The sequence below is a fragment of the Canis aureus genome, chromosome 25 (genome assembly GCF_053574225.1).
Source record: "Canis aureus isolate CA01 chromosome 25, VMU_Caureus_v.1.0, whole genome shotgun sequence".
Lineage (NCBI taxonomy): Eukaryota > Metazoa > Chordata > Mammalia > Carnivora > Canidae > Canis > Canis aureus.
Window position 1 is genome coordinate 5642426 of NC_135635.1, and position 21094 is coordinate 5663519.

General features: G+C 47.8%; 2 protein-coding genes and 1 long non-coding RNA gene across 3 annotated transcripts; 1 reads left to right on the plus strand and 2 right to left on the minus strand.

Moving 5' to 3' along the window:
• Window positions 1–2402: 2402 nt before the first annotated feature.
• On the minus strand, window positions 2403–7329 carry LOC144296893 (uncharacterized). Its single transcript, XR_013363818.1, has 4 exons — window positions 7025–7329; window positions 5255–5416; window positions 3340–3432; window positions 2403–2746 (listed from the first exon to the last, which is right to left on the minus strand). It is a non-coding gene; the product is annotated as an uncharacterized LOC144296893 (long non-coding RNA).
• On the plus strand, window positions 7288–10186 carry FKBP11 (FKBP prolyl isomerase 11). The gene is made up of 6 exons (XM_077870235.1): window positions 7288–7465; window positions 7599–7664; window positions 7878–7965; window positions 8243–8276; window positions 8636–8706; window positions 9948–10186. Exons 1-6 carry the CDS (start codon window positions 7328–7330, stop codon window positions 10163–10165), a joined length of 615 nt encoding a protein of 204 aa, XP_077726361.1. The 5' UTR covers window positions 7288–7327; the 3' UTR covers window positions 10166–10186.
• On the minus strand, window positions 9135–20667 carry DRC2 (dynein regulatory complex subunit 2). Its single transcript, XM_077870227.1, has 8 exons — window positions 20321–20667; window positions 19578–19745; window positions 14395–14564; window positions 13730–13868; window positions 12401–12595; window positions 11575–11793; window positions 11052–11204; window positions 9135–10941 (listed from the first exon to the last, which is right to left on the minus strand). The coding sequence occupies exons 1-8, from the start codon at window positions 20450–20452 to the stop codon at window positions 10624–10626; spliced, it is 1494 nt and encodes a 497-aa protein (XP_077726353.1). The 5' UTR covers window positions 20453–20667; the 3' UTR covers window positions 9135–10623.
• Window positions 20668–21094: the final 427 nt, after the last annotated feature.

The window sequence follows — 21094 nt, forward strand, 5'->3', positions numbered from 1 at the left end:
TACACTGCTTACTACTTTCCATCATACTCTGGAGGGGAGCCTAAGTGAATTGGGCACCAGAGTATAAGGGCTTCGTGGCTTTGCTTTTAGTTGTAAAGGATTTCATCCTCCACTTAGCCTTATGTATCACCTGTTGGTAGGCATTAGAGACTTTAGTGACTAGAGGGCCCTGAATGTGGAGTGACCCATACTCCCTCCATCCTCAGATCTCCCCAGCCTGTGCAGTCAGGTGCTTCATCTGTAGATTGGAGTCTCGTCTAGTTCTGGACCTTGGCAGTGAGTAAACACAGAAGATAAAGGTCTGTATAGTATAGTGAACTTGATCCTCCTTACAGCTGTAGCCCTATATCACCTCTGCTTCAGGCATATGGTTCCCTGTTGTCAGGAAGCCAGGCCTCATCCGGAGAGATTCCACAATGTTTTGAGGGAAAGGACAAGCCTCTGCCCTGCCCCAGCCCTCCCCTGCCACTACTCTTTTCCTCTCTTGCTACTACTGTCTGGCTCCAGGCAAAGAAAGAGATGGTGCTCCCCCTTTCTTTGGTGGAGGAGGTCTGGGTGAGCTACGCAGACCTTCCCCACTCTTAGCACTTTCTTAAGCTTTGGGGACAGAGACCTTCCTATCCTGATGTGGGAAAGGGGCAGGATTTAGGCATACAAGAAGTTTGAAAGCCCCAAGTACCAGTGTGAAGTAAGTCATTTGTATTCAGTTACCTCCATGCTCCTCAAAAGTCCTGCTTGGTGACCAACGTTACTGATAAGAGCACCTTTCCCAAGTGTTCTGTTTGTACATTTATAAGCATAATCCTTCTAGAACTATAGCGCTCATAAGATAATGATAATGGAGAGGACTTTAGCTGGATGCAGGCCAGTGGGTGTCCTTTGATCCCTGAAGAGGGATCAAAGTCCCTCTGGTCCCTCAGTACTCCATTTAATATGCCAGGAAAGAGGTGGGGGGAGCCCTCTTGTGGCAGTTGCTTAAACTTTCCAGCTGCTTTTGGTGGGACGGGGGACTTAACCTGGTAGATAAATGTTCGGCATCCAGCTCTTAGAACAAATAGCAGCCTAATCTGTCTATAATGTAAATAGCTCTTCAGTCATAGTTTGGCAGAACACTTGGGCCCAGGATCTACTTCAGAATAATTTGGGCAAGGGAGTTTCTGACAGGAGCCTGGAAAGGCCATTGGAAGGCCTTGGATTGATCTGGGTAGGATGGAGGACAGACCTGCTCCCTTCATTCCAGAGTTTAGGGACAGTGATGGGGAAAATGAGTGTGGTATGTAGGAGTTTCCAGACTAGAGATACAAGGTCTGAAGGCTCTGAGGAGTCACTGTACCACTTCCAGTCCAAGTGCCTAGATTGGTCAGAGCAGAACATTGACAGGTATCTACTTGGTACCTTTTATGTTTCCAGACGTGTGCTAAGAAGGAAGTCAAACCACTGTCCTGTTGGAGAAACTTGGAAATCCTTGTCTGGGATGCTCTGATATCCTTTGGGATACCCATAGTGCAGCACATGGGGTAGTGAGAGTTGTGTAAGGGATACCCCTTTGCTGCTGAATTGTGTAACTGTGTAGGAGATACCCCTTTGCTGCTGCTTGGTGCACAGAATGGTGTCTTTGGGCAGGCAGGCATACTACTAAGAACGCTGCTTTTCCAGTTCTGAAGGGCATGGAGAGAGGAGGGCCAAAGTCCAGCCCTCTACTTTCCAACCTGGTAACTGGAGGGATAGAGTATTTTGCTGGCACACTGGGGAGTGATAGGATCCAGAGGCCTTCCTTCCTCTACAGATTTTTCAATCTAATTGGGTTTCCTGGCCGTGGTTGCTGGGATTAGGTAAGAATGACCCCCAAGTTCCTGAGCAAAGGGAAGAGGAGGTTAACTCTGAGGAAATCCAAACTTTGGAAAAGGGAGCAATGCAGTGGCTGAAGGTCTGGAAGTGAGGAACTTGGGTCAGGACCGTTCACCATCATGGCTTGAAGGTGAGTGTCTGCTTGTGTGTGTCACTTTGGCCATGAGCTGCAGAAGGGGGTATCTGGGCTCTAGGTTAGGAACAAATCTGGTGGAATAGAGGATAACATTCCAGCCAGAATTCTGGCTATCTAGACCTAGAGCTGACCGGTGTTACCCATGCACCCTTCCTCCTATCACCCTTCCTCCTAACCAGACACGTTGAAAGCTGTCTCTGAGGAGGTCCAGTCAGTCACTCTGGGCCAGGCAGAAGGTTTGAGAATGAACTTGTCCACTGTCCCCACCCCCCAACTTCCACCCCTTCATCACTCGTTGTCCTAGGAGAGAATTGAATACAAGGCCTTATAAGGGTTAGAGGGGTTACCTTAGGGTGCTGAGCCACAGGGACTTAGATGTTAGCTTCTTTCTGAGTTCTGAATATAGGAAAGAGAGGTGCTCTTTATTTTTTTTAAGGTTATTTATTTATTTATTCATAGAGACACAGAGAGAGAGAAAGAGAGGCAGAGACACAGGCAGAGGGAGAAGCAGGCACCACGCAGAGAGCCTGATGTGGGACCCAATCCAGGGTCTCCAGGATCATGCCCTGGGCTGAAGGCGGCGCTAAACCTCTGCGCCACCAGGGCTGCCCGAGAGGTGCTCTTTAGGTAGTAGGTAAGAGATCAGTTTTTGCCTATGCCAGATCTTCTATTGATGGGATGATACCTCCCCAGCTAGAACAGCCTTGAAGGAAGTGGGGGAGGGGAGCACTGCTTTGGTTTTCGATGAGTGTATAACCACACCTAAAAAGAAAACATTTTGTCATCCTAGATATACATGCCCTTGAAAATATGGCATTAGATTTTGAATCCAGATTTATATATGCTGACTCAGAGGCTTTTTGTTTATTAACAGTCTGTTAAAAATAAACATATTAAAAATATTTAAAAAGCAGTGCCCTGCTTACTGTCTGGCACATAATAGGCACTGAGCCTTGATAAATGAATAAACATCATTGTCCTTAACCAAACCGGATCCTGTGGGTACCCCATGAGTCCAGGGGGCCATGGTAGTTTCTTCTACTTGCTGACAGAGACACCTGTGAAGGTGGAGGCCTTTCCAGGAGTGGCCCTCTGATTTCTTTCTTTTTTTTTTAAGATTTTATTTATTTATTCATTAGAGACACAGAGAGAGGCAGAGACACAGGCAGAGAGAGAAGCAGGCTCCATGCAGGGAGCCCGACGTGGGACTCCATCCCAAATCTCCAGGATCACACCCTGGACTGAAGGTGGCGCTAAACCACTGAGCCACCGGGGTTGCCCGGCCCTCTGATTTCAAAATTGTGACTCCAGTCAGGATTGTGCCCGCTTCCCTACCTTTCCCAGAACCATCTCACCTTTCTCTGTCCTTCAGGTTCCTAACTTTGATCCAAGGAGAAAGCTCCTTCCTTCCTGTTCCTTTCTGGGTCCAGGTGGGCTTGTGCTGCCCTCTGTGGGTGATAGTGTTGTCTTAGTTTTGCCCCATTCCCACTATTCTCCCCCGCCAAACTCCACCCCCACTCCCCTTTCCCATTCTGATCCCCGACAAAGCTTCAGACCTGGACTGGGCAGTAGCCTTCCACCTTCATGCCACTGTTCCGATCAGCCCACGCATCAGCGCAGTGTACACTGTCATTGCTTTGCTCAGATACCCTCAGTGGGTTCCCCCCCTTCGTTTGACATTCAAGCTCTCCACAACCAGCTTTTGCTTCCCTCTCTAACTACCTCTCTCTACTCCTCTGCCTGAATCCATTATTTTAGCCAAACCAGTCCACTCATTTTTCCCAAATATCCAGCCTGCTGCCTTTATCCTCTTTCTCCATTTTTTAAAAATACCACTTTAAGATCTACAAGGCTGCCGATGACCTCTCTAATCACAAGGACTCTTGTTTTTTGTTTTTGTTTTTGTTTTTTTCTCCCTGGCTGGCTCCTTTCATTTCATTAGCACAAGTCATCCAACACCTCCCACACATTCCCTTGTATGTTATATGTTGTATTCATTCATTTAATATTTCATTTTAAAATTTATTTTTGTAACCAAAGTAATTTTCATTGCAAAATATCCAAAAATACATAAATATGCAGAGCAACATGTGGAACCTGTTCCCCTCTACTTTTCTCAGTCCCATTCCCAAAGTAACGACTCTTGGCTATTTGGTGTGCCTCCTTCTGTTAGTTTCTTTCCTAATTATGAATACCTCCACATATTTGGGAAGAGGTTAAAATATAAATGTACTCATTTCACATCTATTATTCTTGCTTTTTTTTAACATAAGGATATATATATTTGTCTTGGATATTTTCCAAGTTAGTATAGTTATATATATTTTTTACAGATGTATTTTTATTTTAGAGAGAAGCAGGAAGGGCAAAGAGAGAATCTCAAGCAGACTCCATGCTGAGCACAGAGCCTGACTCAGAGTTTGATCTCACAACTCAAGATTGTGACCCGAGTTGAAACCAAGAGTTGAATCCTTTACCAACTGTGCACCCCAATATAGTTATTTTTAATTATATTGAAAGCATTGCATAGCATAATATTCAACATGAAACATATTTGTCTCAAATCTGCTATATGGGGCATATTGTGCAGCTAGTACCTAGGGAACTCCAGGCATGATCATAACCTTGTCCTTGCCATCAGTCAGCTGGCTCTGTAGAGATCAGGAGAAGTGGGGCATACACAAATAATTGCAACACAAGGGAAAATATAATAGCGGCCCCCAGTGTATGCTGGAAGTTCAGAAATAAGAGAAGTGACTTCTAATTAAGGGAATCAGGACTTTACAGAGGAAGTGATATTTAAGCTTGGTTTGGAGGAAGCTTGACAGGTGAAGGAAGAGCATGAGCCAGGGCACAGAGATGGAAACACATGATGCAGGTTCATCTGATGCCAGATCAGTCTATGATGAGCAGGAAGGAGATTTGGTTCAATTCATAAATGTTTATTGACCCATCTATGTATCAAACACCATACTAAGCAATGAAAATATAGAAATGAGAAAGATGAGGTTGCTGTCATTAAAAGGCTTTCAGTTTAATAGAATAAAAGCCAAGTTTGGAAAGGCAGATTAGGACCAGATGGTGAAAGCTTTCAGCTGGCATGTCATTCATGGAGTCTGAATTTTATTCACTGGGCAATGTGGGGCTGTAGGCTCCATGATGGAAGTTGAGCAGATAGCAGCAGTGTACAGAATGGGCTAAAACAGGGAGAGCCTGGAGATGAGGGGCTTAGAGTGCTCTTTCTCTACTTTAAAAAAAATTGATTTCTACCTCAGAAAGTGTCTGGTGGTCAGCAGGGCTTAGATGACTTTTTGCTTCACGGCCTTCACACATAGTTTCATCCTCATGGCCACCTCATGGTCTGATGTGGCTGCTAGAGTGTAATTCATCTCATCTACATTCCAGGCAGTAGAAAGAAGGAAGGGAAGGAGCCTGGGGAGAAGAGTGAGCACACAATGACACATTTCTAAGCTGAATTAATTCCCTTTAAGGAGCCTTGCTGGAAGACCCGGACAAGATTTCCAATACTCCTGTTTATGTTTTACTGGCCTGAACTTAGTCACATGGACTTACCCAGCTTTAAGGAAGACTTGGAAACGTAGTTTTGTGTTTCTTATTTTTAAATTTGAGGTATAATTTGCATGCAGTGCTATGTGCAGATCTTCTCATATAGTTTGATAAGTTCTGACACATGCATACACCCATGTAACCCACATGGATATCAAGATATAGAGCATTCCGCCATCCCTAGAAACTCCCTCCTGCTGAGAGGACTTTTTCCTTAACTCCAAAGAGAGAGGTAATGAGGGCTTAGTTAGGGTAGTAGCCTTGGGAATGGAAAGAAAGCTTGGAGAGGTGGTGGAAGGAGAATCCAAAGGAGACTGGTTAATGTGGGGGATGAGCAGAGAATCTAGGAGAATGCTAACAGCAGAACCACTAACTGAAACAAAATTGGGAGGGAAGTCTAGATTCTTACAGATGGGATGGATGAGAAAAAGGAGAGTACACATTGGGTGTATTGTTTTGAGGTGCCGGTCAAACATTCAAGTGGAGATACTCAGGCAGTTGTATCCAGAGTTGGGAGGGCATTCAGAGCTCAATGGTATCAAATACCAGAGAGATGCTAAAAAGGACAAGGGACCAAGAAATGACCCAAGAATTTGGTGACTGAGCTCACTGATGACTTTTGGAGGGAGCAGAATTCAGTTGCCATGGCCTGAGTGGCCAGTGAGGGTTTAAATCATGCAGAAGGGGACTGGTTGTATTGCCTGAAATAATTTAAAACCCCTTGGGATATCTGACTGGCTCAATCTGTGGAGCATGAAACTGGATTGGGGTTGTGAGATCAAGCCCCACATTGGGCAAAATAAATAAAAATAAAAACTAGATCCTTGCACATACATAAAAGGGTTATAGGTAGTTGCCCTTTTGACAAGCTTGCTGGTAATGGGGGAGGGATACATTGGTGTCAGGAAAAGATCAGGGATTCCCCCATCCTTACAGAAAAACAGCTCCTGGCTCTTAGAAATTAGCTTTCCAAAGAACAGGGAGACAGGACAGCTCCCTGCCTCCTTTTGGGCATATGACCTCCAGAAATTCAAGGTGAAGGGCTGGAGGTGGGAGAGAGATGCCATCTTTAAAACTGTGGGGTCTTGGGCAGCCCCCAGGGCTCAGCGGTTTAGCGCTGCCTTGGCCCAGGGCGTGATCCTGGAGACCCGGGATCGGGTCCCACGTCGGGCTCTCTGCATGGAGCCTGCCTCTCCCTCTGCCTGTGTCTCTGCCTCTCTCTGTTTCTCGAATAAATAAAATCTTAACAACAACAACAACTGTGGGGTCTTAAAACTGGGTGGGATGAGCCATCCGGACACTGCCAGGACAGGTGTGAAGAGACGATCTAAATAGCAAAGAGCAGAAAGCAAACAGCCTGGACTCGGGCAATCCTGAATGTTGTCTGTCGTCACCCGGCTAGGAGACCTTGGGCCGGTTACGTGACCCGAGCACCCAGCTCCTCATCTGTAAAATGGAAACAATTGCGCCTACCTGTCGGGTGGTTTTGAGGATCCCACACAAGTGACTGGCACACAGTAGGTAACCGTAGGTGGGTGCACTTAAGTGACGCAGCGCCTCGCTCTGGGGCCGACCGGCCAACAGCGGGGCTCAGAGGGCAGGGAGGGCTCCCGCGCCTCCTCCCTCCAGGAGGTGGGGACAGGGTGGAGGAAGGGCGGCTGGAGGAGGAGCTGGCGCGCCGCGGCCCGCCCCGTCCCGTCCAGTCCCGCCTGGGCGCCGAGGGCACCGCCGTCCCGGCCGCCGCCCGCGCAGCCCGAGCCGGCCCCCCGCGCAGTCATGAGCCCGCGCCCCTCGGCCCCCCGGCGCCGGCGGCTGCTGCTGCTGCTGCTGCTGCTGCTCGGCGGCGCGGTCGGCCGGGCCGAGGCGGAGTTTGAAACCGAAAGTCCCGTCCGGACCCTGCAAGTGGAGACCCTGGTGAGGAGCGAGCCCGGGGCTGCGGCCGCTGGGCCTCGGGAGGGAGCGGCGGGGGCCGGCGAACCCCGAGCGGGGCCGGGGCGGGGGCCGGGGTCCCCGGAGGCGCCTGCGTGACGCCGAGGTCCCGCCCCAGGTGCAGCCCCCCGAGCCCTGCGCGGAGCCCGCTGCTTTCGGAGACACGCTGCACATACACTACACGGTGAGGGGCCCGGGCGGGGCGGGCCGCGAGGGGGCGGCGCCCCGCGGGCACACGTCAGCCTTGGCGGGGACACGTGGCGGGGGGCGGGGCGGGGGCCCGGGTCGCGGAGCACGTGGCGGGGGGAGGGGCTGCCGCTGCTCCGCCGGTTCGGCCGCGGCCGGCGGGGGCAGAGCCGGCCCGCTAGGTGCGCGTCCCGCTGCTCTCTCCCCACAGGGCAGCCTGGTGGACGGACGCATTATTGACACTTCCCTGACCAGGGACCCTCTGGTTATAGAACTTGGCCAGAAGCAGGTGATCCCAGGTGTGTGACCCGCGCCTCCCACTCTCTCTTCCCAGCCCAAGCCCCTAGCCTCTTCAGTCCCTAAGCCACCTTGGAAGTGCCCCCCCAGGCCTCCACCGGCCACCTCCCGAGGTTCGAACCCCACTTCTGACACTCCTTTTGCCCCACACCCCACTGGCAACCAAGGATCTGAGAAGTGGGGTGCTCAGTTGAGGGTCGTGGGGAGACTTTGATCCGCCTGTCCTGGGATTTGGGGAATGTAGGGAGCTTCCTGTTCAGTTGTATCTTCTTTCTCAAGGTCTGGAGCAGAGCCTTCTAGACATGTGTGTGGGGTGAGTATCTGGGCAGGGGTGGGCCTGGGTACCCCCTTTGCATGGCTGGAGGCTTACTTTGCTATCCTTGCTCCTAGAGGAGGGAGGAGAATGTTATGATAAAGGCTTGGCACTGAGCAGGTCCAGGTCATTGGGACCCCTAAGGGCATCCAAAACTGCTGGGCCCGTCTGGCTGTGGGTTTTGTTGGAGGCGTTGAGGCATGTACGGGGACAGAGGCCTTTCCTGGTCGTCCTGTCTGGTGCTCAGGTGGGAAAGTGCGTGTATTAGGGTGAATATGTGGGGAATGGGCTTCAGATGGACTGAGGCCACTGGCCCACCTGGTCCCACCTCTAGCTGTGATGTGCATTCCCTCCCTCAGAGAGAAGCGAAGGGCAATCATTCCTTCTCACTTGGCCTATGGAAAACGGGGATTTCCACCATCTATCCCAGGTAATCTGACTAGGACTGTCTGAGGCAATCAAAATACCCGGTCCCTAAGAGCTACCAGACACTACACACTTTGGAGCTTGAGAAAGTCCAAACCCAGTTTGCTGAAAAGGACAGGGGTGGCTGGGGCCTCCTGCATGGCTGCTTCTTTCCTCTTCAGCTCACCAACAGAGACTAGAGACATACAACCTGATAAGGCTACCTGGCTTGCCCTCTGGCAGAGAGCGGCTTTTGAGGGAGGAGACACCTGCTTGAACCACTTGGGTCTGTTGCCTATGCTACCCTTCTCAGAACTCTAGACTTTTCCTGCCTTTTCTCCACAACTCCAACCTGTGTCATTTGTGCAGTTGGCACGGCTTCTCACCACATCCCCACCCCTTCTTTCAGTCTCCACCAGGGAAGAGGCAGTAAAAATAATCGCAGACAAGTAATTCACACCAAAGCCAAACAAAAAAACAACTGTTTATAGAGCCCACTCTATAACTCTATAACTTTAAAAGCTGTCAACAGGTCATTGGACAGATTTCCTAAGATGCATATCTCTTTGCTCTGGGTTATAACAAATGTTCTGTTAGCTAAAATGTTTTGTACTTCAGAGCAATAGGATAAAAGATCTTATCTTAGTTCCAACTTAGAAGAAGAACCCGAAAGAGGGTCATGGGACTAAAGAAAAACTCTTTTTACCCAAAGCACTGTTATCTCCCCATTTCCAGTGTTTGCATTTCTCTGCTGACTCACTCATGTTCATTCACCCGCTCCTTAAGCCACGTCCTTCTTCCTCTCCAGCTCTTATGTTGAAACATCTGTGTTTTCTAACAGTCACACTGCATATGCTCGTTAGTTGGTGTAGTTGGTGACATTTTAAATTGTCTAGGTTAAATCCAGTTAATTTCAGCCCTGCAAAGATTCTATCAATGTGGCTATTTGGATTGGATTTGAATTGCGTAGAAATTCTCTCACTTTTAAATGGAGAGCAGCCTGTATGTATCCACAGAAAGTTTCCCTGTCCTGTCAAAGACTTGCAGCTGAACGCAAGCCACACTTGTAGACATGGGGCAAACATAACTATTATCCATGGACTATGCTCATAACCTTTCTCTGCTTCTGTCTAAAGGAACTCAACACGCTTAAATCTAGCCAGCTTCACAGTTGTTGCTGTAGTGTGGCCTGCCCTCCTTTCATTTAGATTCTGAGCCCTGGATAAAATACAGAGATTCTAACTCTCCCCTCCTCTCTGCCTCCAGCGGATGCAGTGCTGCAGTTTGATGTGGAGCTGATTGCACTGATCCGAGCCAACTACTGGCAAAAGCTGGTGAAGGGCATTTTGCCTCTGGTAGGCATGGCCATGGTGCCAGCCCTGCTGGGCCTCATTGGGTATCACCTATACAAAAAGGCCAGCAGACCTAAAGTCTCCAAAAAGAAGCTCAAGGAAGAGAAACGAAACAAGAGCAAAAAGAAATAATAAATAATTTTTTTAAATGTCTTTGCATTCTTCACCTGATACTTTCTGAGGCTACTTCTGTAAGTGGGAATGAGGCAAAGGGCTGGGGAAAAGGCATTCTGAGTTGGATGTTGCCTGACATTGGGGTGGTTGGAGGCTTTGGATCACCCCTTCCCCTGCCTCTTCTTGTCCTTATTGCCAAGGACCTGCTCTTGAATCTTCCCATAGGGACTCTTATGTCCTGAAGTTATGGGTTTTGGTCTTCATAATGCCCAGACTCTAGGAAGCAGTGCTTCATTGAACAGTGAGCCTCCTGATAATTGCCTAGCCATTGTCTCCACTCTCTGGGGCCACTGTGTTCCTAGTATCTTCCAAGTAGACTGCCATATGGCAAACATAGAAGGAGCTCACGATCCTCATGGAAATTTTTAATAGTCCTCGGGTCTCTCAAGAAATTGGGGTTTGAAAAGATTCTCCTATCACAGGATGTGGGAGATCACATGGGCTGCTTCAATGATATTGTAAGTGGTTGGAGGTGGTTTATCACCTGGCTGGGTGGTAGGTGTCGACAAAGGCTGGGGTAAGTTACTTCGATGGTTGATGATAAAGAGTGGGTTGAGCTGGCTCAGCACTTCGTCACTCACTGAGATGCCATCCAAGTACTGCTTCAGCATCTCCCGCAACTTCCCATTGATTTCTAACAACTGGGCATGTCTATATTGGAGGCTCAGCTGCTCCAGTTTCACTTTGTTGTACCTTTTCCAGAAATTCTCCATCCCTGTGTAGTTCACTATCACCTGGGAGTTGAGGTAAAGGGAGAAGGTATGTATTGAGGCTTAGCAAACGCAGCCCTGTTCCCCGTCTTCCCCAGCCTTGGGTGATAGACTCTGGGCCCTGGGAACTTTACCTTTGCGAGCTCCTCAGTAAGCTCCTCTGGGTAGATTTCTTCTATCTTCTCCTGCTCCTCAGGAGTCAATACTGATGAATAGAAAGGCAGCACTTTTTCTTCCTCTGTTTCAAATTTCCTACATATTTCAGCAAGTTTCAGGATCTTTTCACCCTATCAGAAGCAGGAAGAGACCTTTTATTAGGAAAGGGGGTACGGAGGGGAAATAGTGGAGTTGGTTCCCCTGCTTAAACCCAGGGAACCTATTCATCCAAATGTGAGATAAGAATAATGAATACATTTAACACAGAATGCTTACTAGGCTCCAAGCACTAGTCCTAAGTATTTTACATTCTTAGCAAATTCATTATTAATTCATTTCATTTAAAATGTGAGAGAGGGGGGAACATGGAATGAAAAAGGTAGTCTGGGTATCCACGGAGGCGGGAAGCAGGAGAAAGGCCCTCTACCTCTCTCAAACCCCTTTCACATCGCAGGGAGCCAAGTTCCTTGGTTTTGTTTTGACTGCCTTCTCCCCTGTTACCTTATCAACGATCTTTCTCAGGGCCTTGAGGGCGGCATTACTTTCCACGGTGAGTTTGACTAAGTTTTCCTGCGATAGTTCCCGGGCCTGGGTCCTTTGGGCCTTAAGTTTTCGCAGTTGAGCAAGGATCAATTCCTTGTCCTTACGAATGTACTGGTTTTGGTCTTCACTCTCACGGCTGTGCACCAGAATCTTATTTTTTAAAATAATTATGGCGTCCTGGAGGAACAGAGTAGATTATTATTATTATTATAAAGATTTTAGGGCAGCCCCCATGGCACAGCGGTTTAGCGCCGCCTGCAGCCTGGGGTGTGATCCTGGAGACCCGGGATCGAGTCCCACATCGGGCTTCCTGTATGGAGCCTGCTTCTCCCTCTGCCTGTGTCTCTGCCTCTCTCTCTCTCTCTCTGTGTGTGTCTCTATGAATAAATAAAAAATCTTTAAAAAAAATAGAGGAAAAAAAAAGATTTGATTTTATTTATTCATGAGAGACAGAGAGGCAGAGACACAGGCAGAGGGAGAAGCAGGCTCCATGCAGGGAGCCCCATGTGGGACTCGATCCCGGGACTCCAGGATCACACCCTGGGCTGAAGGTGGTGCTAAACCGCTGAGCCACTCGGGCTGCCCAGGAAGAGTAGATTAGAGGAAACATTTGACTGACTAGCTGCCAGTCTTCAGTGAGACAGGTAAAAGGACAATATGGGGACTGAAATCCAAGGATATTGTCTTTCCCCAGCCACTGACAGGGTCCAGTAGAAATTGGGAGAAGATGACCAAGGGATAATGGAACAGTTAAAGCAGAGTATTTCCAATTGGCTGGACTAACCTGTAGTCTCTGAATTTTTTTCATCTGTGCTTCAATCTCTTTGGAGCTCTTTTCATCTTTTACCTTCAGAGTCTCAAAGGCAATCTTTTGGTCTTCTGTGGCATCAGTGTAATTCTTGAGTGCTTCCTGGAACCTTCTCCACAGATCTACTATATTCTCCAGTTGCAGTCTGAGAAAATGCTTCTTTTCTAAATTCTAGGAAGTGGCCCCAAAATAGCCAGTGCTTAGAATTACTGTATTAGGACCCTTTTACTGCCTCTAGCAACCTCATGCTCTTGAACTGTTTACAACCTAGTACAGGGCAGAGGTCACCAATGAAAATATCTGCAAAGACCAGGTGGATAATGTAAGTGCTGTAAGCTAGAGGGAGCCTGTGGTAAACCAGAGAAGAAATGCTCCACAGGTGTTTGGGGTAGAGGGTTTTTTTTCTTTTTTTTTTTCAAAAGAAGCTAAAATTTTGGATTTTTATGTGAAATCTCCCCATTTTAATTTTTATTTAAAAAACATTTTAAAAATTAATTAGGCTCCATGTGGGGCTTGAACTCATGACCCTGAGATCAGAGTTGCATGCTCTACAGACTGAGCCATCCAAGCACCACCCCTGAAATCTCCCAATTTTTAAATGTAAGAAGCTTATTTTAAAAACTTACAAAAAGGAAAAAATAAAAAAAATTTTTTTAAATTAAAAAACATAAAAATTTACAAAAAGGACACCTGGGTGGCTCAGTGGTTGGGCATCTGCCTTTGGCTCAGGGTGTGATCCCAGAGTCCTGGGATCGAGCCCCACATTGGGCTCCTTGCACATAGCTTGCTTCTCCTCCCTGTGCCTCTCTCTGTGTCTCATGAATAAATAAATAAAATCTTTAAAAAATAAAATAAAAATAAATAAAATTTTACAGAACACTGTGGAGAAAAAAAGAAAAAGAGCCCCATGCCCAAACCTAGGTCTGCAGGAAAGCTAAGTTTGTAGCCTCCAGGATGGTGGAAATCACTCTGGGCTAAGGACAGACCTGGATTCTCCTGGTTCTACCCCAAAGCAGCAGCATAACTTTGGCAGGTCATTTTACTCCTTTGGGCCTTAGTTTCTTCATCTACAAATCACAGGGGTGAAGCCAAATGAGCTCCGTGGTGCCTTTTAACTCTAAAATGCATTTTCTTGGCATTTCAGAATGGTTCTTTCCCGACCAGTTTCTACAAAATTACAAAATGCATTAGGGGCATAGGCATTTTCTTGGTTGTGCTCATTAGGTGTCTCTAGGACCTCCAGCGGCCTTGACCATTTTTCTCTCCCTCTCTCCCAGCTCTTGCCCAGCTACTCTCCCTTCATACCTTGTTTTTGAGATCATCCCACATGCTCTGGAACTCCAGCTTACTTTCATACTCAGAATCTATATAGTTCTGCTCCATGGCCATGAAGACATCTTGTAGGTAGTGAATCTCTTTTTCATGTTGGTCAATGATTGTCTTCCTGTGGGAGATAAGACACTGTCCCTGCTCTGAGGGATAAAGTGTACGGACCAACAATGACAACTCCAAGCAGTGCATAATAACAAATGATATGAGTGGTACAGACTCCAAGGTACTGAAGGATCAGAGAGAGAGCATAGACTCTATTCTTTTTAGGGTCAGAAAGAGGGAATAAGATTAATAGGTATTGCATTCACATGTACAAAAGGCTGAAAAGTGCAAAAGGTTTCAGTAAGAAGTCTCCCTCTCCTCCCTGTCCCCTGGCAGATGGGTTAGATTTTGAGACCTGAAGGTAGGTGGTGAGGGTGTTACAGACAGAGAGCTGGCGTGGGCACAGGGAGGCTAAAGCCACAAGCTTCAGCCTGCATTAATTTAGAAGAAACTCTGGATGTTCTCTGCTGGGGGTCATGTCATGAACAAGGTGGGATGCTCCAGGTTGCTGGCCACCTGTTCAGAGGTAGCTCCTTGACACGGGCTCTGGGTACTCGCCTGGACTCAATCCCTCATCTCCTCTTAGGCCCCCATACCTTTCTGTCTCAAACTCTTTGGTTAAGGCTTCCAGCTCTGTGTTGTAACTTTCCTCTAGGAGGTTGAGGCGGCATCTCTGCAGGGCTAAGAGCTGGTCAATGCTGTGCAGGTGGCTGCGCAGGGCATGGGCGTACTGCTCCTCTGCTTCTGACAGGTCCCTGGCTAAAGACTGGGTAGGAAACAGAGAGTTACCATTTTGGCTGAATGGCATCAGTGTGAGAAAATACAGACGTGTTCAGCTGGATGGCATGAAAGGCATTTTCCCCTAGTTCCTGATGCCAGCTCTTTGGCTCCAGGAGTGCTGGTTCTCCCACTCATGACTGGAAAGTAAGAGTGGCATCAGAGAACCCCATGTAGCCAGGCAGGATCCTATGGACAACAGACATTTACACTGATGAGGCTGCCACTAAAAGGAATCGGGGATTCTTGGGGAAATGGCTGCTCCAAGTCTAAGGCAGAAAATAAACAAGTAGAACCTAGGGTATCTTGTACTAGATGGCAAAGCAGCTATGAAGGACCAATAGGGTCATGCCAAAAGAACTCAGGAACCAAGAAAAGTGTCTCACTGTGGCAGATTATACCTTCCAAAGAGGGGCATAACCATATCTGCTGTCCTACAATCTTCTGCAATGTGACTCTTGATCTCAGCGTTGTGAGTTTGAACCCCACATTGTTTTGGAGATAACTTGAAAATAAAATCTTTTTAAAAAAAGTGAATGAAACAAAAAGGATTTAGTGAATGCCTACATGATCCAGGGACCTTGAGCCACTCACTGTAAACTACCACAACCTCTAGGCAGAGCTAGCTTTTACCTTGTATGTTTGGTATGAAACAGGATCTTTGGAAATAGGTGCTGATAATGGAAGCCTCTTCATTCACTCAGCCAATGTTTACTAAACCTGTCATGTCCCAGCACTGTGCTGACTGCCAAGGATCCAGGGATGAAAAGACATGCTCATTGCCCCCAAAGGAGTTTGCAGTCCTGGATGCCTGGCTGGCTCAGTGGTTGAACATCTGTCTTTGGCTCAGGGCGTGATCCCGGAGTCCCGGAATCGAGTCCCACTTCAGGCTCCCTACATGGAGCCTGCTTCTCCCTCTGCCTATGTCTCTGCTTCTCTCTCTCTCTCTCTCTCTCTCTCTCTCTCTCTCTGGCTCTCATGAATAAATAAATAAAATCTTAAAAAAAAAAGGAGCTTGCAGTCTTGCAGTAGGAAAGGAGTTATATAAACAGAAAATTACAGTATAACATGGAAATTGCTATGAGATTAATGATTTACCAGTGACAATAGGATATGAAAGACTGAGTGCCTCTCTCTGCCTAAGAGCACTGGGAAAAGCTTCACAGGACAGATGTCATTTGTAGCACTCCTGAAGCAGTGAGAGTTTGCCAAGAAGACTGAAGAGATGGGGAAAAGAGAATTCCAGATAGAGGGAACAGCATATGCAAAAACACAGGTAAGAAACAAGGCTGGCTGCGTGAACCATCTTGACCATCTTTGACCGTCTTTCCCTGGGGTTTGCTTTTTTTTTCCCGTGGAAGAAGGGAGCCACTAAAATTTAAGCAGTGAAATAACAGGATCAGCTTTTTGTTTCAAAAAGATAATCCTGGCAGTTGTATTGACGGTCATCTCAAGGTAGCTGGGCATGAAGGCTGGAAGACAGGAGACTCTTGGAGCAGTCCATATGAGAAAAGATGCCCAGGTCTCAGCTGCAGCAGGACAGTGGGGAAGGAGAGCAGGGTATGGCTTTGAGAAACACATAGGCAGAAGATTTATACAAAGCTTAGTAACAGAAGGCAAGGATGGAGGCAAAACCTAGGAAAATTCCCAGATTTCTGTGTTGGGTAGTTTGGTGAATGGCACTGGCCACCTGATTTTAGTATTTGTGCTGCTGAAGCGAGCACTGGCCACCCGAATACAGAGTAAGGAAGACCAGAGTGTGGAAGAATTGGTTTGGGTCTGACCTGGGAAGGGGGAACTCCTGAGTTTGGTTGGGGGGACAATGCAACAGCCAGGAACAGATATCTAGGAATCTTAAATAGAATGACATGGAACTCATGAAAGAAATCCAGGCTGGTATTTTTTTTTTTTATAAAAGACTCTTTTTAAAAAAACTTTTTATTTATTTACGATAGTCACAGAGAGACAGAGAGGCAGAGACATAGGCAGAGGGAGAAGCAGACTCCATGCACCGGGAGCCCGACGTGGGATTCGATCCCGGGTCTCCAGGATTGTGCCCTGGGCCAAAGGCAGGCGCTAAACCGCTGCGCCACCAGGGATCCCAAATCCAGGCTGGTATTATAGACCTGGACGTCATTAATATAAAACTGGTATTTAAAGTCAGGACAATGAGGGGCGCCTGGGTGGCTCAGTCAGTTGAGCAGCTGACTCTTGGTTTCAGCTGGGGTCGTGATCTCAGGGTCATGGGATTGAGCCCTCCATCGGGCTCTATTGGGCTCCATCGGAGCAGGAGGCTGCTTGAGATTCTCTCCCTCTCTTCCCAATTCATGCTCGCTTGCTCTAAATAAATAAATAAAATCTTAAAAAAAAAAAAAAAAGTCAAGGGCACCTGAGTGGCTCAGTGGTTGAGCATCTGCCTTTGGCTCAGGTTGTGAATCAAGTTCCCGGAGTCCTGGAATCAAGTCCCGCATCAGGCTCCCCTTGGAGAGCCTGCTTCTCCCTCTGCCTGTGTCTCTGCCTCTCTCTCTCTTTCTGTGTCTCTCATGAATAAATAAATAAAAGAGAGAGAGAGAATCTTAAGCCGGCTCTATGCAGGGAGCCTGATGTGGGACTCGATCCCAGGACTCTAGGATCATGCCCTGTGCCGAAGGCAGGCACTAAACCACTGAGCTACCAGGGATCCTCAAATAAAAATCTTTAAAAAAGTAAAGTCAGGGTAGTGAGCACGATTGTTTAGGCCCTCACCACCTGGTTAAAGGGTGAGATGGCCAGATTCAGAAACGTTGCAAATGCTAAAGTTCAGGTGATGGAAAGAAGAAGATAAATTCACCAAGGGGATTGGATATATATCCCAGAGGCAGGAGAAAAGCCAGGAAAGAATGGTGTCATGGAAACCAAAGGGGAGTTTCAAGGAAGGGATGACCAAGAATGTTAGGGCCCCAGGGGCACTGGGTGGCTCAGTTGGCTGAGCATCTGACTTCCGTTTGGGTCGATCTTGGGGTCCTGGAATTGGTTCCCACATCACACTCTGTACTCAGCAGGGAGTCTGCTTGGTCCTCTCCCTCTGCCCCTCTCTGCCTTTGTGTTCTCTCTCTCTCTCTCTCAAATAAATAAATAAAATCTTTAAAAAATGCCAGTGCCACATAGCAGTCGGGTTAGATGAAGACTAAATAATGAAAAGTATCCATGATTCGGGCCTGGTAGTCTTTACCAGAACAACTTCCTAGGGAAGAGTGGAAATCAGATGTGGGATACAGGATAAATAGGAAGTGAAGAAGTGGAGATAGCAAGTGAAGACCACTAACATTTGCACATTTAATACATTTCAGTTGTTCAGGAGCGCCCCTGAAGGTGCTTAATTAGCAGTGTGTGATTTACCTAAGGCACCGACTGTAATCATTAGCTACAAAGCTGGAAGCTGATTGGCTTAAGGGTGAGCCTGACCACTGCTCAGCATCCCTAAATGAACACTGCGGGTTCTCTTCTCGGCAAGTGTTTGATAACTGCCAATAAGGGTGTGCAGAAGTCACTTAAAAAGCCATAAGACAGGGCAGCCCCGGTGGTGAAGCGGTTTAGCGCCGCCTGCAGCCCGGGGCCTGGTCCTGGAGACCTAGGATCGAGTCCCACGTGGGGCTCCCTGCATGGAGCCTGCTTCTCCCTCCTCCAGTGTCTCTGCCTCTCTCTCTTTGTCTATCATAAATAAATAAATAAATAAATCTTAAAAAAAAATAAATCATTCTTTCAAAAAAATAAAATAAAATAAAAATGACTTGTTAAAAAAAAAAAAAGCCATAAGACAGGGGATCCCTGGGTTGCTCAGCAGTTTAGGGCCAAGGCCCAGGGCGCGATCCTGGAGTCCCGGGATTGAGTCCCACATCAAGCTCCCGGCATGGAGCCTGCTTCTCCCTCCTCCTGTGTCTCTGCCTCTCTCTCTCTGTCTATGATAAATAAATAAATAAATCTTTTTAAAAAAAGCCATAAGACATAACTGGTAGGGTGAGGAATTCTACTGTATAGTGGTTTTCACAAATCTGGGGACTCTTAATATGTATCACTTGACACTTGGCCATCTACTGAATTTTTCCTCCCATGAGTTAGGCTGTAGAGGAGAGATGTGAATTTTCAAGAGGGGGCATGCCAGGCTGACAATGTATATTCTGCTGTTACTATGGGATTTCTGCTGTTGTTTTATGATAGAAAAGACTAAGGGGGAGTCAGTAAACAGAGGTTGAAAGGAGGATAAAAGAAGGGATATAGCAAAATACCTTAGAAAAAAAGTGGTGTGGACTCAATCTCCCAAGAGCATAAGGATGGCTGATTGAGTGGGTTAGAGATCCAGAACTGCTCTTACCCATGGAGACCTGACTCATCCAAGGCCACTGAACTTGAACCAAAGGGGCCAACCGGAGTTTGGTTAAATAAAGCACTGGAGTCGGAATCAAGAAACTCATGCTCTGGTTCCAGCTCTCTTGCTGACTGGCTGTGTGACGTTGGGCAAGCCAGTACCTTCTCTGGAACTGAGTTCTCTCACATTGCAATGAAGACGTGAGACTAAGTTCAGGTCATTGGGTGATGTCTGCTGTGCCTTACAACTCTAATATTGTGTAGTGCTGGTTTCAGGCAGTAGATGACCAAGGAAAATGGTTACACTGAGGCGGGGGAGAGGGAGAACAGCCCAGTAGTCCATTTTTCATTTCAGTGAAAACTGGTATTACTAATGCCTGCTTCATTACAGCCTGCATCTTGTAAGGGCTTTAAGATTAAAAAATTCTGGGTGCCTGGGTGGCTCAGTTGGTTAAGTGTCTGCCTCTTGATTTTGGCTCAGGTCACGGTCTCAGGGTTGTGAGATTAAGTCCCACCAGGTTCCACCCCACTCTGGGCATGGAGCCTGCTTAAGTTTCTCTCTCTCCCTTTCCTTCTGCCCCTCCCTCCCTCTCTAAAAAAAAAAAAAAAGAAAGAAAAGGCAGCCAGGTTCAAGTGTTTCCTTGGCAGGAGCGCGTACCTTGATGACACTGTCTTTGCAGTCCACCACTCGTTCAAATGTTTGGCTGAGGATCTCGATGTCCTTGTGAAGCTCTCTGGTCTTGACTTCTCTAAGGACCGTTCTCCACTGTGTGTTAATCTTGTTAAGGTTCAGAACACTGTTGTGCTCCTCCTTGGCCAGCTTGTCCTGTGTGAAGGAATAAATACACCCCAGGAGGTCAGGGCCTCCTAAAGCCTTGTTATGGTAAAAGAAACAAGATCACACGTTGCCACTGACCCCTTACCCTTTGTCTTTTCAGAAAGACCAAAGTTCCCGATGACTAACACTCAGGGAGTTCCTGTTCTTGTTTTTTGGGAGGGTCTGAGGTGAGACAGGAACAGCCTGATGGCACTTCAGGGAGGGCAGGGGTGAATTTCCTTCAGGTGAAGACATCAGAGCAGGATGTTGTTTGTAATGACCTGTCTCCAGGGAGTGTACCAGAATTTCAGAGAGCTTGGACAGCTGACAACACCTGCTATCCCCTCTGGGGCTCAGTTGGGACCCTCAACCTCTAGACCACTTGCCCCCCTACGTGCTTCACAAAGACCTGCCTCCTCCCCCAAACAATCTTGCCAGAAATCTAAGCATACTTGGGTCTCAAGATTTCCGGAGGAGGGGAGGCCAGCGTGGAAACAGGCTGCCACAATGAGAGGGTCAAGGCGACAGGACCAGTGCAGGGAGTGGGGTGGGGTTGGGCAGAGAGTAATGCAGAAAGCCATCACCTTCAAGAACTGGCTCAGGAGCCTCTCTTTCTTCTTGGCCATCTCCTCCTCTGCCAGCATCTTCTGCTGAAACAGAAGGAGCTGCTCCTCGTCGGACAGGGGCATCTTGGCCTTTTTCCCTTTATTAGGCATAGCTGAGTGGGGGGGTGGATCTAGGCGCGGATGCTCGGTCGGCTTTGGCCAGCTTTAGAGCAAGTAAGAGGAAAACAACCCAAGCCCAGAAAAGGGCCTCCTGGAAGTGCCTCTGGATGGCAGTGGGACCTTAGATCCTTGTCCTCGCACGACAGAGAGCGCCTGAGATAGCGACGAGGCTGGGGTCTGGAGCCAAAAGACGCGTCTACGTCTCCTAGCAACGGGGATGTCGCTAAGCTAGCGCTGTGGCCGGCTGGGAGGAGAGACCCTGGCTTGGGGCGCCCTCTGCTGCCCGGAGGACCGCACTCAGTTTTGGAGAGAGCGTGGGGTTTTTGTTTGTTTTTTAAGGGTTTTATTTATTTATTCACGAGAGACACAGAAAGAAAGAGAGAGACACAGACAGAGGGAGAAGCAGGCTCCATGCAGGAAGCCCGATGCGGGACTCGATCCCAGGACTCTGGGATCGTACCCTGGGCCCAAGGCAGGCACTCAACCGCTGAGCCACCCAGGGATCCCAAGAGCATGGTTTCACCTCTCAAAAGCCTCCTCCCTGAACATTTTTAAGCCTTCTTGGGGGATTTGTTTTTCACAGAACGTCCATATTTTAGCATACAGATAATGAGAAGTTTTGGAGAGAATGTG

Bases quoted from the DNA above. Each gene is read 5' to 3' on its own strand.
- FKBP11 (XM_077870235.1), top strand. From the start codon at position 7,328: ATGAGCCCGCGCCCCTCGGCCCCCCGGCGCCGGCGGCTGCTGCTGCTG. The intron at 7,466-7,598 runs GTGAGGAGCGAG...GTCCCGCCCCAG, and splicing joins CCCTGCAAGTGGAGACCCTG to GTGCAGCCCCCCGAGCCCTG. The intron at 8,277-8,635 runs GTGAGTATCTGG...TCCCTCCCTCAG, and splicing joins CTTCTAGACATGTGTGTGGG to AGAGAAGCGAAGGGCAATCA.
- DRC2 (XM_077870227.1), bottom strand. From the start codon at position 20,452: ATGCCTAATAAAGGGAAAAAGGCCAAGATGCCCCTGTCCGACGAGGAG. The intron at 14,565-19,577 runs GTACGCGCTCCT...TTTCCTACCCAG, and splicing joins GCAAAGACAGTGTCATCAAG to TCTTTAGCCAGGGACCTGTC. The intron at 11,205-11,574 runs GTAACAGGGGAG...TGCTTCTGATAG, and splicing joins TGAGAAAGATCGTTGATAAG to GGTGAAAAGATCCTGAAACT.